This window comes from Nematolebias whitei, chromosome 10, assembly GCF_014905685.2.
Source record: "Nematolebias whitei isolate Nwh7 chromosome 10, NemWhi1, whole genome shotgun sequence".
Lineage (NCBI taxonomy): Eukaryota > Metazoa > Chordata > Actinopteri > Cyprinodontiformes > Rivulidae > Nematolebias > Nematolebias whitei.
In genome coordinates, this window is record NC_056507.1 from 18,043,793 (window position 1) to 18,062,789 (window position 18,997).

General features: G+C 42.0%; 1 protein-coding gene across 1 annotated transcript in view; it reads right to left on the reverse strand.

Annotated features, from left to right (window-relative positions):
• Positions 1 to 18,997, reverse strand: part of b4galnt4a (beta-1,4-N-acetyl-galactosaminyl transferase 4a) — a 186,546-nt gene that overhangs the window by 123,191 nt on the left and 44,358 nt on the right. The window contains exon 2 of the mRNA XM_037683178.1: positions 6,748 to 6,860. Within this exon, the coding sequence (XP_037539106.1) occupies positions 6,748 to 6,860 (113 nt within the window). The remainder of the gene's footprint in view (positions 1 to 6,747; positions 6,861 to 18,997) is intronic.

Sequence of the window (18,997 nt, forward strand, 5' to 3'; positions counted from 1 at the left end):
CCCCCCCCCCCCCCCCAGCCTGACAGCGACGCGTCCGTGAAGACTGACCCTGTGACGTGGGTCTGCTGAGGGGGACTCCCTCTGACAGAAAACAAGGTGTTTCCCCAGAGTCGGAGGTCTGCTCTCACAGAAGAAGGGACAATGATCATCCGTCGTTTTGTTTTACTGGATCCACATGCAGACGTGCAAAACCACCTCTGGAGGCGTCTCATGTGTAACAAACCAGCGGAACCACTGTGAGTGACATCATTCCCAACAGCTTCATGACGGAGACAGCTGTTATCACTTGCCAGGTCTTACGTGGCTGAGTTGACTTTTTAAAAAAAGTGTCGAATCTAGTTTGTGATAAACGAGCTTTCATGGTGGTTGAATTTAATTCCACTCCCAGAAAACAAATGTCTGGGCCGGGAAAATCGAGCTTCCTTCCAATTTATGGCGAAGCCCAGATTTAACAGGTGTGATGTCAACACCTGATCCTGCATCAGCGCCTCCTGTCTGAAGTGACAGGAGCAGCAGATCATCCAGGTAAAACAAAAAACTCTCGTCTCTGTGTTAGGATGATCGGTATGCGTTCTCTGGATGTTATACAACAGATCCAAGAAACGGTCTCATCCCTCCGAACCGTGAGTATAAAACCCTGTGATTTCTCTCCGTTGGGGGACTCTGTAGATTACTTTTATCAGAAAACACTTGGACTTCTGCATTTAGGGATGAGATTTAGTCTGATGATGACGGGACCGTTTTTATAACTCCTCTGAATGGAGGGGTTCGGGTTGCAAACTGTAACTTGTACCATTTGCATAAAACCTTGTCCATCCATCTGAAAAACGGCGAGCATGTTTTAGCCACTCTACGTAACGTTCGTAGGGTGAACGTGCGTTAAGTCATGTGTCTTGTTTTGTACGGCTGTCAGCAGTCCGCCCCTCAACCGCCGTCATGCGTCGCGGGAATGTTTTCTGTGTGATCCCGGGCGAGGCTTGTGCTGAGGCGAAGCGTGTGACAGCTGATGACGCGGTGGGGCTGCGCGTTTGACGTCGCTGTGCGAACGTTGAAAAGGCGGAGGGCGTGACTTCATTAACGCCGTGCTGTTGGAGTGAAGGCTGCTAGCCCCGCGGAGCACACGTTTTTCTCTGGAGGGACGCGCGCCGCTCTCGCTGGAGGAGCGCTCGCTGGAGGGAGGCGGGACTCATTACCGGGTTCTTTCAGCTGCTTCACGTTAAGCTGCGGTGAGCTGCTGAACGCTGAGACGCGGTGGGTGATGGCTGCCCGCGTTTGATTCGTTGAGACGGGTGTCGCTTCTTGTGAGAGAGAAGGACCTCCACCCGAACCAGCCTGCGGACCACATTTATACCGATGTGAGCTGGTTAGCGCCGGCAGCTGTGTGTGTGCACCAGCATCAACGCAGCGCCGTTGCATGGAGGCTGTTCATCTTTGTGATCGACTCGTCATGTCTAGAGCGGCGGTAAGTTTAAAAACCTTATTTAAGGACACCGGCTCATGTGGAGGCTGTTCCATCCCACGAGTGCGAGTTGACACAGCTTGAGTGAGGATCGTGCAGTTCTAGTTGATAACGAGTTATTTTCGCTTACCGTTGTGCCGTGATCGACTCGTCATGTCTAGAGCGACAGTGAGTTTAAAAACCTTTAATTAAGGACACCGGCTCATGTGTGGAGGCTGTTCTGTGATCGACTCGTCATGTCTTAGAGCGACGGTGAGTTTAAAAACCTTATTTAAGGACACCGGCTCGTGTGTGGGGCTGTTTCATCCCACGAGTGCGAGTTGACATCGCTTGAGTGAAAATCGTGCAGCTCGGGATTATAACGAGTTATTTTCACTTACCATCGTGCCCTGTAAGCGACTAGTAATGTCTTGGAGCGGCGGTGAGTTTAAAAAACCTTATTAAGGACACCGGCTCTTAATGTGTGTGGCTGCTGTGAACTCATCCGAGCTTACAGACTGGCTAAAAAACAGACACTTTGATTATTAATGATGATTTATTTCAACTTTCGTGTCACTTTTACACACACCCTCCGGAGACCGTCATTTTGAGAAACTTCTCTCTCATGAGCTCTGCGATTGTTTGCCCAGAGCGCTGTCTTGCAGGCGAACTCTGAGGAAACGCTGAGCTGCAGGTTGCCGGAGTGAAGAGGCTGGATTCTGACGGGCGGGGCTGGTGGTGGAACTCGGCGAGAGCCGCGGCCGAGGAAAAGTCGAAGCTTGCTCGCGACGGTCCCTCCAGCGTGCCGGGATGGGCCGTGCGGCTTGATGAGGTGGCGCACAGCCTCTGGCACCTCCTCCGACTGTTTCAATTCGCCAGCATGGTTTGAAGCTGCTCTGAACAGCGCGTCCGCGATGGGCTTCATCAGGCCTTGTGCAGATTCTCCGGCAGCGAGGGGAGTAACGAAGCCAGGTGGATCGTTGGATCATCGTCATCCACGCTGCAGTCCTCGACAGGCAAACCGTAGGAGAGGCACATATGTTGAGCTTGCGTCAGCTGCCTTACAGAGGGAGTTCTTTGTCTCCAAGGCAGGTCTGCGGCCTTCAGTCCCTTGGACATGCTATATGCTAGCAGCGCACGTTGTTGCTAACTGCGGCTGCCTGAAAACACATCGGTGGGCTCGATTTGAGAGCGTGGTCGCCGTCTGGTTCGTGTTCCTCCGGAGGGACGGGACGCTGCTCCGACCTGGGCAGCTTCGCTCCGGAAGCTTCCGCGAGGCTTGGCTCCAGGGGGGTTACCGAGGAATAGCCCCGCTCGGTGAATCCCTCAACTCTGGTGATGGCAGCGGACTGGGGACCGACTCCTCCAATCTACCAGGAAAGAACCGTCTGCGGCCTCGCCCGTCGAACGTCCTGTTGGAACGCGAGGCCGTATGGATCAAGACGGTGAGCCATAGTGGAGCCCAGTGAAAAACAACCTTCCCGCCGATCATCCGAACTGGCGGGAAAAGGCGAGGGACGTAGAAAAAAAAGGGGTCCCTTCATGTCAGCCTCCTCCTGGGTTCCGCCGGGCAACCGTGAGGGCGCTGTCGGCCGGGAGCGGTGTGATCGCCGATGCGAAACGAGGTGGGATGGGGTGAGCATTCACTCAGCCCCCCTCCACCTACACTACGCTCCCCAGGAGGGAATGAGCAGCGGGGGCTGCAGCTGAGCACGCCTTGCCCCGGAGGAACCATCCGGTTTGCCCCGAGGGTCGGCGATAAGAGGAAAAAATACAAGATGGCGTTGTCCAGCGTGTGGTGACCTGTCACTGGGAAATGTTCCCCGACGCTTACCTTGGAATAAGACTGCTCGTCATCTTCTCCTCGGGGAGGAGAACTCACCGGACGACCGGAGGTCGACTGCCGGGCCAAGCATCCTTCACAAAGGTTGGTCATTTACACAATTTATCCTCTTTGTTCTTCTGACAGTGCTATATTAGCTCGCTGAAGAAAAAATGGGAGCCGATTTCCCGCTCTTAACGTAATTTATACGGACAGGGTGGGGCCCACACAGCAGGTGGGCGTGGACTAAATTTTTTCAGTGCTTATGCTCTGCATAACGGGATAAACCCATCAGCGACAGCCTTAAAGGGCGAAGCCTATATGACATAGAACTGGGTTTTAACTTAAACTCCTACAAACTCCTTGTATGTTGCGTGTGGTAAATGGTTCACGTCACAGTTTTTTTGCCTTAATGTTACATCTGTCAGAGTCACGGAGGAGCAAGAAATGACTTTTGGTTAAACCTTAGAAATAATGCCAATAACGACATCAGTTGGTTGAAATTATTACCACGCAATGATCCAACTTAACTCATGCACCTAAACTCACTTTTTAAAATCACAACAAATCTGCTGGGCAAACTTAGAGAAAAGATCACAGTTTGAACTGCTTGTAGGAGACATTTGATTACAGCTTCATTAATTCAGCAGAGTGCGCTCCAGTTTTGAGCATTGTATTTGATTAGCGCTCCTATTTGAATATTTTTGTCTTACGGTTAAATGAATGCACGTGGCTCTGAGCAAACTAACAGCAACCAGTCGACCATGTTAAAGCAACTTGCTCAGCATCACTAAAATACTGTCTGCATAGAAATACACCACGTTAAACCCAAAGGAACAGCTAAAAATATGCTATATTTTATTGCAGCTTATCTAGTACACTGTGCACTATTTTTAAATTTTATAATTAAAAGTACATATACATGTACAGCATCTGCATGCTTCAAGTGTTGTGTGTGCTGATTTAAATATGTAGTAAATGTGTATTTACTGTAGGTTGTCTGCCTTCGTGGCCTGAAACATCAGCATCTCAAGGAGTTTTGAAGATACCTGAGCCTTGGGCAAGATGCAACTTTGAGATAAAGTTCCTGTCAAAACGAGTGGCAGGTGATCTGATCAACTGAGGTTTGGGAAGAGGACGTCAATAATGTATTGCCTGCCTGAAGCCCAGATGATGAAAGGTGACTCTTGAGAGAATACAGTTTTTTTTTTACTTTACTAAAACTTAAAAAAAAAAAGAAAATTTGTAATGTGCTACTTATGTGAGATGGCAGTATGGAATAAAATGAGACTTTATTAATCATGTAATTGCTCCAATCTGTGTATTAGAAGAACAGTGCTATTTAAATGCATTTTAAACTCACCAAATTATCAACATGTGCTTACCTGCTGAGACCAGAAAAGCAAAATTCAGAGGGTGCCTGCTCAGTACTTCTTGCATAAAAGAGGCACTCGTTTTAGGCAAAATATTCATCTTTTTTATCCAGCTAAACAGAATCTCAGATTAAGTTATATTAATTTGAATAAAAGATTATGAAAACTAGGGGTCATTTTTAAAGAAATATTTATAGTTTCTTCCTGGTAGAAATATGAACTTGTTCTTTCAACACATAAGTGATGATAGAGTGAGTGAAGAGCCTGGAAAACAATATATAAATATACTTTTCATGCCAGCATTTTAAACTAAATAATCATTTGATGAAAAAGAACTGAGTTACTGTTGTTAGGGTCAAACCTTGTACAGTAGCCCTTCGCTACTTCGCAGTTTGTTTGTCGCGGACTCACACAATCACCATTTTTTTGTCATGCCCACAGTTTGGACATGACACACAATTGGCTGAGGGATGGATGAGCCGCACAATCGGCAAGAAATTTTTATTTAATTTTTTTATTTTTATTTAGCACCTCGTGTACCTGTGTGCAGCCTACACTGCAGGATAAGCTTCCTCCTGCAGCTGATCAGCTGGTCTCCATGCAAAGTGGAGAAGTGGGTGTGGCCAAGAACGCTTGCAGGTGGCTTAGAGCAGCAGAGGCAGAGAGGGAAATCATGACATTCTGTGCTCTTTTATAGCTTTTAGAGTTTATATTATTAATAATAATAATAATAATAATAATGTGTATGTACTGTCATCATTGTATGTTCCCATACAATGGAGAAATTGTCTCTCTGCATTTAACCCATCGCACCTGGGATACAATTAAAATCATTCCTAAAAAATAAATAATAAAATTTTAATTATTTTAAATTATTTAGCACCTCCTGCACCTGTGTGCAGCCCATGCTGCAGGAGAAGCGCCCTCCTACAGTGTCATATCTCCGCTTTGCAGCAGAGAAGCGGGCGTGGCCGAGAACACTGACAGGTTGAAGAGAGCTGAAATCATGACATTCTGTGCTCTTTTAGAGCGTTTAGAGTTTAGAAATATTGTTTAGAATATTGCAAGAGCATAGGAAGGGTTTAAAATGCCTTATATATATATATATATATATATATATATATATATATATATATATACTAAAATAAACTACTACTTACTACTTGTACTAGTGTTCCTACTTTGCGATTTTTCACTTATCGTGGGGCTTCAGGGTACAGATCCCCCGCGATAAATGAGGGACTACTGTAAATGAAGTTCTGCACAAGTTCGTGCAACATTTTGAGATGCTGGGGTGGCATCTCATTCAAGTTAGCCCATATTAAGTTACCTTAATATCTGTAAAATTGATAAAGGTAAAGTTATTTTGTCTTTGCTAAGGTGGCTTAGCTGTGGCAGCCATGTTTGATTGGATTGACTCCAGAAGTAAATTAGCTGTAGGTGTTAATTAAATGGGAAACTGCGACAAAATGACAATTCAGTGTAATCTGCTGACTTCCTTAGATAGATAACTTTTACTAATTGGCTTTTTTATGTTTGTAAATGTTTTTGTTCAGTGCCCTGAAACAACTTCTGTTGTGACTTGACGCATATACCTTCGATGACAGGAAATAGTAAATGTTAGAAGATATGATAAATTGTGGAACATATTCAGAGAGTACTTTTATTTGTAGCCATTTAGAGCAGGAAAAATTCACATTTACAGATGTCAGTTTGGGTTAAAAGCTAAACTGTACATTTGCTTCAGTGAAAAGCACATTTTTCAAAACAAAATCTGTCAATATATCTGTTTTATTACCATATCTTGAGCAAGCATAAGGATATAACCATCTCTTCTACATTACCTGTAAACATTTTTTTGACTGATGATAAAATATTTTGAATTATGACAGGAAAGGACTGAACAGAGCACCAAATGGATTATGAGAGGATTTCAGAGATGTTGGATGATAAATAGGAGCAAAACTGTAATCATTTTTGCCCTGATTGCTCCTCCACTCATGTTTTAACAAACCTAGCTGCTTCGTCAGAAGGATGTGGGCTGAGCGGTGAATGTGTTTTTATAAGCAGAGACTGACAGTCTTATCTTGTGAGGAAGAAAATATTAAACTCACTGCAGCCTCGTCCTCTCTACTGTCACTGGTGTCTTCACTCCTGTGGTGTCCAGCAGAGGAGCGAGCATCCCTTTTACGACTGGCGTCTGTCCCGTCTGTCTGTCTCTCCCCATCTAAACCAAAAGAGAAACAAAAGCAGACCATGCTCAAATAGCAAGCAACCACCACTATCATCACAATTGTCTTTGCCTTCATCAACCCCACAGTCATCCCCGCTTTAATCATCACCATTAATGGCATCGTTGTCATTCTAATCCCTATTACTTTCATCACCAGTAGCATTATAATTACAAATGCTGTACATCCATTTCTATCATTATAGCCGAGGTCAACTATAATTTTGTAATTTTACTCATTTTTCCGTTGCTGTCGTCAGATAAAAGTTTTCTGGTAGAAGTAGACTTAGAAAGGAGGGAAAAAATGCTGTTGGAAAAGTAAAAGGAGACAAGAGGGAATTATAAAAAACAGCCCAGAGGGGAAAATGTGAGTCAGGGGGGAGTGAGAATAAAATAAAAAGGATGTTATCGACAAATGGTGGGACAGGAAGAATAGGTTTTCTCGCAGCCATAGCTGGAGTGCTGTCATGTCACAGATGGATTATGGTAGTTTCACTGCACAGTGATGACAGTCGTATTGGCCCGGAGTGAACAAGCAAAAACTTTAAGCCACTTGCTACGAGTGTGGCGCATGAAAGTGTGGATGCTAGTGTGAGTCCATCATGAAGCATAAGTAAAAAAGAAATTAAAACAAGCTTTCTGTTTGGGCTGGCAGCAAAACACAGAAATAAAAACACAAACATGTGCACACCGTCATGCATGAGCGAACTGGAGCGCAATTCAATACCGAGCGGTCACAAGACACCCAGCACTTTACAAGATCCTAGTAATATGGAGTTACAATAACCAAATGGATAGTCATAAAGGTTACTGTAAAGATTTCCACTTCATTGTAAAGAAGAAAAAAAAAAGGAAAATCCATATCCAATTCACCCAAACCACTTTTTATTTGTACTGCACGTTATCCGATCCCATTTGGCTGACATGGTTTATGAATGCACAACACTGCCGCAGCATGGAAGGCTTCCATAAAAGATGGCGTCTGTGCTATTGACTCGCTCATAAAAAGTGATTGTGACTGAGTGTATGAGGGGTAGGGGTGACTTTGTGGTCTCCTGCAGCTGAATGCGTTATAGTAAAATTGGTTCATTACAGTCTGCTGGATCATGGTGGCTAGAGTTTACACACATGCATGCATCCATGTGCATGCAGGTATCCACAAACATATGCAGACGTGTCCCCCCCTACACAAACATAGGAACAGTAACATGATTAAAAGACAAAAGAGGGATAACAAAAAGCTGCAAAGCATAATGAGAGCTAACTGCTTTCCAATATGACCCTTTATGAACTAGTCAGAGGGGGGGTGAATTGAAATGTGGCTGAGGGGTGGAAGGGCTGATCTGTGGGAAGAAAGATGAAAACCGATGAATGAGACCAGTTGCTGTCAACACTTCTTCCTCTGTCATATTCAGAAAAAGAGAAAATGAACAAGGGCAAGCCAAACCCAACAAAAAAGTGCAAGAGCCAACTTTTTGTCCCAAAGCAACCTGTTTTGCACCTCGTGAAAGTCTCCAGCAAATTTAATCAGCACTGATATGTTGGACTAATTTTCTTGGATATCATTTTGCCCGTCTCCCATCATTCCCTTTGCAATTAGATGTCCAGACAACTGTAATGAAATGGGCTTTGATCTAAAAATAATCTCCTTTTGTGGAATAAAAGAAACACTGATGAGATTTTTTTTTTAACAGTCACAATGAATTGCTCTTGTAGTGAACCTGGTCTGACCCTTATCTGACCTCAAATCTACCAGATGGACAGAGACTGTTATTTTCATTGATCTGAATAAGTCTGGGCCATCTGATGACTTTCTTTCTTGAATTAATCAAGCAGAAAAGACAATTCTTTATAATCATTACTGTCTTACAAATGTTTTAATAATCAATTGTGGTAGTTTCACTCAATGCTTATAGGTTGAAAAGAACTACTCATCTTTATTTTACATAAACAGTAAGTAATGATGTTTATTCCTCATTCCAAGAAGAAATCACCTGAATATGCATTTCGTGATTTTCTGTCTGAAATGAGCAAGCTGTCGTAAGTATGTGAAAGGTTGGTTTTCGGTCAACTAAAATGTTTACTGAAGAAGAAATGTCATGTTTAACTATTTGAGAAGATATCAGAGTAAATGACTCCACGAAGTCTGCTGCTTCTGCAATAATCTTTTCTGTATGTGAAAACAGATTCATTCTCTGACCTTGGCTTAGATAACATCTTACGTCACAAAACCACTCCTCTTTCTGGTCCTTCCACGAATCAGAAAGCTCTAAATTGAACAGGAAGTCGACCCAAATAAAATGTGGCAACTTCCCAGTTCATGTTAGATTGAGAGTGCAGTCGGTTCTGAAAGTTTCAGAGCAATGAAGAGTCCAAGAGAGCAATGAAGAATACAGAGACGTTTTGGGATTATAATTCTGTTTGAACTAACCACGCATGACTCTCTGAAGGTTTGGTAGTTCTCGACGGAGACGCTGAAACGAGTCAGAAAGGAACTACTCCGACGCTGATTCATCATCAACAGGTAGATGGTTCTATTTTGACCAAGTGTACCGTGAGAAGCTGAGATCTGACGGAGCGTGCAATTTCTGGTTAAACAGATTAAATTTCCCTCACATATTCCTCTGTAAGATAAATCTCCATTTAATCTTAAACTCACCTCTCTCTCATAAATCAGTACGGATATTTTTAGAAATATCTGAAGCAAAGTCCTCAAATCACCGCCGAGTGATTTGAAGTTCATTATTTGTGAAACTGTCTGTTATTATTTTCATATTTTGCCAAATTAATGTAAATGTTTGATGTTAAACTTTGATTCTGAAAATAAATGACTCCATTCATTTGATGGGTCAAAGATAAATAACGTCTCTCGTTACATTTTGTGTTAAATTCAATGCACGGCATTTACAGTCAGAAAAATGAAGAACTCGTGAAAAGTATGCATAAATATATATCCATATATTTGTCATACAACAAGTGACACGTACCCACGTGACTCACTACACTCTCTAAAACCTCTTTTCAAATACTTCTGTTTAAAAAAAAAGACAAAAATGGATGCTGGTGGGAACAGAGGAATATTTAAGCAGCTGCAGCATATTACATTTCAAACAAGTGAAGCAGCTACAGAATGTGTGCTGTGAATGCTATCAGCCTTGAGTTGAACCCAACATAGAAGGTAAATTACCTGACGTCCTTCATTGCGTCACAAAAATCAAACTGTTAAACTTGATCTCATTTGAGCCTTGGCTTGCAGAGTTTTGACCCAGAGCACATCAGCTTCCAAGTTTAATATTCACATTACAACCTTTTTGGACCAAAACTTATAAAAATAGCTGTGGCGGCTGGTCCAGGGGCAGGTGGGGTGAAGCCCCACCTAAAAGAAACATTCGCCCCACAAAGTAGTACCTCCTAATAAATAATGCAAATTACTTATTTACCGAGTTTGCTGTGCACAGTTTTGTGTATTTTTCAACTTTTTGGACAATTTTAAGTGGAATTTTAAATGATTTTTTTTCTGATTCATCATAACTTTTTTACTTATTTATTGTTATGAGGCAGTACCGTTCAACAACCCGTGTTCATCAAGCGAATCTGAACATACAGTCAGTGGCCCGAGGCAGGTCCATTAGAGTTTCAATTGGGGCATCTGATTTTCTGCCCTGTGGACACATTTAGCTGGTTTTAGCGCATTGATATGACCTCTACCTAGACCTGACGTGAGCTCAAACTCAGGAATAAGTGCAGTGAAACCTGCTGAGACCAACAGTGAAGATATACTGTTTTTAATTCCATTTGGAGCAGACAGAGGGGACCAAAACAGAAAACTGAGGAGAACCAAGGAAAGTCAAAGAATAGGAAATTTCTGCCAACACGGTAGGACCTTATTTAAAAAACTATGTGGCTTCTCTTTGCATTTGCGGCTGTGGTGGTTAATGTTTGAAGCAGTGGTCTTGTAACATAGTGTTTGTGGGTTCAGAGTCAGAGATTCTTTATTGTCATTCGCACCTCATGTGGTACATGTGGTGGAGCGAAATTATGTACACAGGGTCCCAGTTACATCCAACAATAAAATGTATAAGAAAAACAGTAATAACATCTAAGATATGAACTAAGAAAAACATCATCTAAATATACACTAAGCACTCATAACATAAAAACATTGAACATCAGCACAAACATGAACATGAGTCTGTGTGAGCGGATGTGCATGCATGAACACATCAACATTTAAACAGACCAGCAGCAACATGAAACAGATCAGCAGCAACATGATGTGGTTTTTCACAGTGATTATTCTAGTTAGAGATTCATGAGTCTAACAGCCTCAGGGTAGAAGCTGTTCCTCAGTCTAGTGGTTCTACACTTAATGCTCCTCAACCTCCTTCCTGAGGGGAATGGGGCAAAAAGTGTGTGTGCTGGGTGAGTGGGGTCCTTCATGATGCAGGTGGCCCTCTTCCTGCATCTGGAGGTGTAGATGTCTGTGATGGTGGGGAGGCTGACTCCAACAGACTTCTGTGCAGCCTTCACCACTCTCTGCAAAGTTTTTCTTTCTGCAGCTGTGCAGCCTCCATGTCACACGTTGATGCTGGAGCACAGGATGCTCTCCACTGCACACCTGTAGAAGGAGGTGAGGACTGAGCTTCCCAGACCAGCTCGCCTCAGCCGTCTGAGGAAGTAGAGTCTCTGATGAGCTTTCTTGATCAGGCTGGTGGTGTTGTTGCTCCAGCTGAGGTTGTCATTCATGTGTACACCCAAGTACTTGTAGCTGGAGACCACTTACACCGCAGATCCTCTTATGTTCAGGGGGGTGTAGATGTTTTTGTTCCTTCTGAAGTCCACAATCATCTCCTTTGTCTTCTTCACATTGATGTGAAGGTTATTCTCTTTGCACCAGCTCTCCAGGTGTTCCACCATTCATCATTGTTTGTGATGCATCCCACCGCTGTATCATCTGCAAACTTTACAATGTGACAGCCTGGATGGGTAGCTGCACAATCATACGTGAGCAGAGTAAACAGGAGGGGGCTCAACACACATCCCTGAGGAGAGCCAGTGCTGAGGGTTATGGTGGAGGAGGAGACGTTGTGGATCCTCATGTAGTAGTACATATACGAGATATATATGCATACTTTTTCACGAGTTCCTCATCTTTCTGACTGTGTAAATGTCGTGCATTGAATTTAACAGAAATGTAACGAGAGACGTCATTTATCTTTGACCCATCAAAATGAATGCGGCCATTTATTTTCAGAATCAAAGTTTAACATCAAACATTTACATTAATTTGGCAAAATATGAAAATAATAACAGACAAGTTTCACAGAAAATGAGCTTCAATCACGCGGCGGTGATTGAGGACTTAGCTTCAGATATTTCTAAAATATCTGTACTGATTTTAAGAGAAAGCAGAGTTTAAGATGAAATGGAGATTTATCTTACAGAGAGATAGGTGAGGGAATTAATCTGTTTGTCAGAACGTGCACGCTCCATCAGATCTCAGCTTGCCTCCGGTACACTTTAGTCGAAGAAGAAACTGTTACCTGGTTGACGTGAATCAGCTCGGTATAGAATCCTTCAGACCCTTTCAGCGTCTCCGTGAGAACTGCCAAACCCTCAGAGAGTCGTACGTGGTTTGTTCAAACAGAAGTTATAATCCCAACATCGTCACTGTATTCTGTATTCCAACGGAAGCACTCTGGGCTTCAGACATCAGAGTTTTCCCCATCAGACATCAGAGTCTTCAGACTCTGAACTTCTTTAGACTCTCAAATTCTTCATCTAGATTCTCCTTGATTCTCCTTGATTCTCTGGAACTCTCTGGAATTCTCTGGAATTCTAACATGAACTGGGAAGTTGCCATATTTTAAATGAGTTGACTTCCGGGTTCACTTTAGAGCTTTCTGATTCGTGGATGGACCAGAAAGAGGTGTGTTTTTGTGACGTAAGATGTTATCTAAGCCAAGGTCAGAGAATGAGATTGTTCAACAACTGACAGAGAGATTATTGCAGAAAAGCAGACTTCGTGGAGTCTCACTCTGTTGTATCTTCTCGAATAGTTAAACATGACATTTTTCTCGGTAAACATTTTAGTTGACCGAAAACCGACCTTTAACATACTTACATTGCAGACAGAAAAATCAAGAAATGCATATTAACCTGATTTCTTCTTTGAATGAGGAATAAAAATCATTACTTACTGTTTATGTAAAATAAAAATGAGTAGTTCTCTTCAACCTGTAAGCATTGAGTGAACTAACACAATTTGATTATCAAACATTTGTAAAACAGTGATGATCATAAAAATTGTCTTTTCTGCTTGATTAATTCAAGAAAGAGAGTCACCAGATGGCTCAAACTGTATTCAGATCAATGAAATAACAGTCTCTGTCCATCTGATAGATTTGAGGTCATCAGGGTCAGATCAGGGTCAGATCAGGTTCACTACACTCACTAACTGTGGTCTGTTTGTTAAAAAGTCTAGGACCCAGTTGCAAATTGAGGGGCTTAGTCCTAGTGTGGATAGTTTGTCCATCAGGGTTTGGGGGATCATGGTGTTGAAGACGGATGTGAAGTCCACAAAGAGCATACGGACGTAAGAGTTGTTCTGCTCCAGGTGGTTGAGAGCAGTGTGGACCACAGAGGAAATGGCATCCCCACATGATGGCATCCCCACATTCAACCCCCACATGATTCTTCTGATTTAATAACGATATATTTTAAAATCTTTTTTTTTTTCACTTTTATATTATATTAGAGTTCACTAAACTTTTGTCCTCCCATTTTGGGAGGAGAGAGAAAAACAAGCACATGCGTGCACAAAACAAAACAATAAATTAAATATGTAGCAACATAAATCTAGGGGGTAGCGAAAATGTTACACATTTTATAAATTTTTAAGGAAATTAATGTCTGCCCCACTAATATTTTTGCTCAGGAGCCACCACTGGAAAAAGGTTAAAAAAAATTGCAATTTTTTTTTTAGTGGTTGTTAGTCGGTAACAGGGTTGCATTACTTCACCATTTCTGTTTAAAAATGATCATTAGCTCATTCTTTGATTCATTGTGCAGAGATCTCCAGGATATTTTACAACCAAAAATAAAATGATCATCATTAGAATAGCAAGACCATGGTTCTCAGCTGGGAGTAAATTGCTTTCGTTGGAGGAATGTAATTATTTTGGTGTCTTGATCACAATGCAAAACAGAGTGGGAGATTGACAGGTGAAGTGTCTGCAGTGAGTGGACACTGCTCTGGCCTGCTGTGGTGGAAAAAAGCTAATTTGAATGGAGAAACTAACAATTTACCAGTCTGTAGTCCAAGCTTCACATTTGGTCAGGAGCCGTTAGTCACTAAAAGGTTTAACTTTTGCATTAGTATTTTTTGAAGGTTTTAATTTTCTTTAAAAGCATAGTCGGGGATGGAGACTACAAATTAAACATAGACTAAATGTCTCTAATTCAAACTAATGTTTGTTGTGGGTAATGTATCAGTTTATGCTTTTTGTCTTTGTTAAAAATTACAGTGAAGAGGTCCCAGCACAAACCCATGGCTCAAGAGTGTTTTCAAGGAGTCAAGATTCATTATTTGTAGTTCACACCACATGTGGTACATGTGGTGGAACAAATTTGCGTACACAGGGTCCCAGTTACATTCAACAAAAATATTAAAATGTGTGTAAACGAAAAACAGTAATAAGATCTAAGATATGAATTAAGAAAAATGTTAACTAAAAACACACTAATCACTAGTCGCATAAAAACACAATAAGCTGAACAGCAGCACGAACATGAGTCTGTGTGAGCAGATGAGTATGAATGAACACAGCAACATGAAACAGATCAGCAGCAACAGTATGTAATATTTCCACAGTGATTGGTTAGAGATTCATGAGTCTAACAGCCTCAGGGTAGAAGCTGTTCCTCAGTTTAGTGGTTCTACACTTAATGATCCTTAACCTTCTTCCTGAGGGGAGCGGGGCAAAAAGTGTGTGTGCTGGGTGAGTGGGGTCCTTCATGATGCAGGTGGCCCTCTTCCTGTATCTGGAGGTGTAGATATCTGTGATGGTGGGGAGACTGACTCCAACAGACTTCTGTGCAGCCTTCGCCACTCTCTGCAAAGCTTTTCTTTCTGCAGCTGTGCAACCTCCATGCCACACGTTGATGCTGGAGCACAGGATGCTCTCCACTGCACACCTGTAGAAGGAGGTGAGGACTGAGCTTCTCAGACCAGCTCGCCTCAGCCGTCTGAGGAAGTAGAGTCTCTGATGAGCTTCCTTGATCAGGCTGGTGGTGTTGTTGCCCCAGCTGAGGTTGTCATTCATGTGCACACCCAAGTATTTGCAGCTGGAGCCCACTTCCACCGCAGATTCTCCTATGTTTGTGGGGGATATTCTCTTTGCCTCATCTCTCCAGGTGTACCACCTCCTGCCTGTAGCTGGACATCATTGGTTGTGATGCATCCCACCACCACTGTATCATCTGCAAACTTTACAATGTGACAGCCTGGATGAGTAGATGCACAGTCATACATGAGCAGGGTGAATAGGAGAGAACTCAGCACACAGCCTTGAGGGGAGCCATTGCTGAGGATTATGGTGAAGGAGGAGAAGTTGTGGATCCACACTAACTGCGGTCTGTTTGTTAAGAAGTCTAGGACCCAGTTGCAAATGAAGGGGCTTAGTCCTAGTGTGAGTAGTTTGTCTATCAGGGTTTTGGGGATCATGTTGAAGGCTGACGTGAAGTCCACAAAGAGCATACGGACATAGGAGTCTTTCTGCTCCAGGTGGGTGAGAGCAGTGTGGACCACAGAGGAAACGGCGTCCTCTGTAGATCGATTCTTGTGGTATGCGTACTAGTGAGCGTCCTCGTTAATGTTGATGGTTGTTCTGATGTGGGTCATGACCAGTTTTTCGAAGCATTTAGCAACTATTGGGGTGAGGGCCACTGGCCGGTAGTCATTCAGACCAGTCACTGTGGAGCTCTTTGGGACTGGGATGACGCTTGCAGTCTTCAGGCAGGTTGGAACTGTTGCCAGGGTAAGTCAGGAGTTAAAGATGTCAGCCAGCACCTCGCAGAGCTGATCGGCACAGTCTTTCAGCACCTTTTAGTCATGCTGGAGTGGTATTATAGGGACAGATAGACAGATGAAAAATAAATAAAAATAAAAACAAATGGACGTCTTTATGTCTTAGGTTTAGGTTTATTTCTGTTCCTGTTTTGGATTATCACTGCATGAGTCACTGTATGAGTCAACTCACAACACATTGCACTGTTAAAGAGAAAACAATGCACCAAGGAGCGAGGTGAGACTCCTTTAGGCTCAGCATCCTCAGTGTGAGTTATCACCTTAAAGATGAAATAAACACGCAGAACACAAGAACCTCGTCCTAAAGCTACTCAGAAATAAAGTATTCCTGTTTCATATCTTCTTCCAGTCTCCTTAGAAACTGTTAAGCAAAATGTGAGTCTGTTCATCTTCTGCAGAGCTGTAGAAAATGACCTTATCGTTAGTATTGCTGCTAGAACATATTTATGCATATGACAAGCAACATTTTAGCAAACCTCTTTTTAGATAGATGCATCGTAAATAAATAATTTGAATCCATTTGCATAACAGGTTAACTGTTTTAATAGGTTTGAAAAAGTTCTAAATTGTTGTTTGTGCATGATTGTGTACATATTTACTGACCTCATGCAACATGAATTGTAACGCAAAATAGAACATTCATTATTACGGGCCACTGAAGAACAAAGGTGCAGAAAATATTCTCTGATGGCATCTGCAACCAATTAATTTACAGAGTCAACCTGATTGATGATGACCGCCACAGTTAGCTGACCTTAAATTTACAAAAATGCTGCATTTCATTTAATTTTACAGATATTATACTACAATTTAATGTGACAGTAGCTGAAAGTCACAGCACACAGTCCGAACATGACAGCTTGTGATATTGCATGAGACTGTGCATAATGTCATTTCATACCAAAACAGCTACGAATGGCATGAAATATATGCACTACTTTAGGGAATGCTAGGCCTTTATTTTATTGCTGTGTATAATCAGAAATCAACTGTTTGGTCCTTTTAATGTATGCACAGCTTTTTAGGAAGATTTATGTAGTTCTGCAAGAATTCAGTTTTTACTTTCATTACATTGGGGATCCTGTTCCACGTTATAACTGGCATGAACTGCTTTATTCTTTAGTCACCAGCATCAAGTTTCAAAGACGCGGTTGCACAGAAGGACGTCTCGCATGGAGCACTCTGCAGTAAGTGCCTGCACTGTGACAGGACTTCCTCAAGCCTCCGTTCTTCCCGTAATGAAGTAATGAAGAGCCGACTGGCAGGTTAATAGAAGCCAATTGACTACGAGCCCTGCCACCAGCACAAAACCAAGAGGAATACTAATCATTAAAGAAGTCACCTTTCTTATGTTCTGCCTAATCGGTTCATGTCCCCCAGTTCTAAAACAGCAGCAGTGTTTACTGTGCAGATAAAGTAATGCAGAGAACTGCTCCAATCTCCAGAGGACACATGGGTTTTGAAGCGTTTTGAAGATTACATCAAAATGAGAGTTTATTAAAAGCCACAAATCACAGGAGTCTTTTACACACAAAAAAAAAAAAGTGGGTGAAGTCTGTTGGCAGAGAAATATTTAGAAGAAACTTTCTCCCAGTTTCAGTTCTTTTTAAGACATAAGTAACAAGTTCACCTTGCCTGGATGCCTTTAAAACTAATGATATTTTTAAACTCTAAAGCAATGAGCTGACTGCAGCTGTCAGAGCTCTCAGAGTTATGGATGTGCATGTACTGCAATGTATGTGTGTGCAAGTTCACACAAGATGTGCATATATTTGTGAGGGTGAGGATCCTCTGCATCTTGTTTAGAACAAGAATAACAACTACACTGAGTCTACTGCAGGGCAGCGCATCACTGTATATTGAGTGATAAACAGGATGGTGACACAGCAGAATGCTAATCACAGAATCAGAGTGGTGGCAGCAGGAGATAAATAAGTGGCCCCTATAAAATGTAACGGGGAGAAAAAAAAGAGTTTTATGAAAGAAATACACATGGTTAAGTAAATTTAGCTTCATTTCAACACGTTTTTAAAAAACAAGACTTAAACCAATATGTTGTTTGGAAACCACAATGATCTGTTTCATTGCATTATTTTTTTTATATATAGTAGAATAGATCAATGAAAAGCCGAGCATTCCTCAAGACAAGGCCTATTGCCCACTGACTATCATGCCAGAGTTTTAGAATAAGGTCGTGCAATGTTGAGAAATGACAAACTTGTAGCTGTTTTGCTCAAATCTTGAAAACAGCCATAAATGCAATCTCAAGTGACACTGACATTGTGACACTGCCATTGTGCTGGGAATGAGTCCCAGCTACTACCACATACTTTTTTAGGTCAATATCTATTAAACTAATTAAGGTGTAGACATTTTGTGTTGGCTAATGGCAGTTAGCTTTGGTAGCCATTATGGACTGTAATTGCACATTCAGTAAATATTAAAAGTTATCCAGTGATTCTTGCACTATTTTATGAACCATTTTGATTTTGGCTGGCCAAAAAGCTTATAAATGTACATTTAATAAATACTTTTTGCATGTTTCATTATAATGTATATAATTATATTTTGGTACCATCAGGCACATGAACATATCCATGCGCAGACAGTTAAAATATGGTCTCCTGTTGCCTTTTGGCAGTGGAAAACAGATAAAAATGGCTAATCACACATATGTGTGCTTACACAGCTTGGTTATCTTATGATAGGGCGGCTGTGGATGAGTGGTTAGAGCAGTCGTTCTCCAATGCAAGAGTTGGGGGTTTGAATCCACCAGCAGTCACATGCCAAAGTGTCCCTGGGCAAGACACACTGAACCCCTCATTACCTCTAATGTGTCCCATCGGTGTATGAATGTGATAAAGCACTGATTATTCTCTTTAGAATGATTTGTTCAATTAACTTTGTATAGCTCAAGTAGAGTGCTGTATGAATGGATATAAGAGGACACAGATTGTGTTGTAAAGCGCTTTGAGCATCTTGATAAGATAGTAATGCGCTATATAGGTACAGTCCATTTACAATTTAGGATATAATCAATAATTTG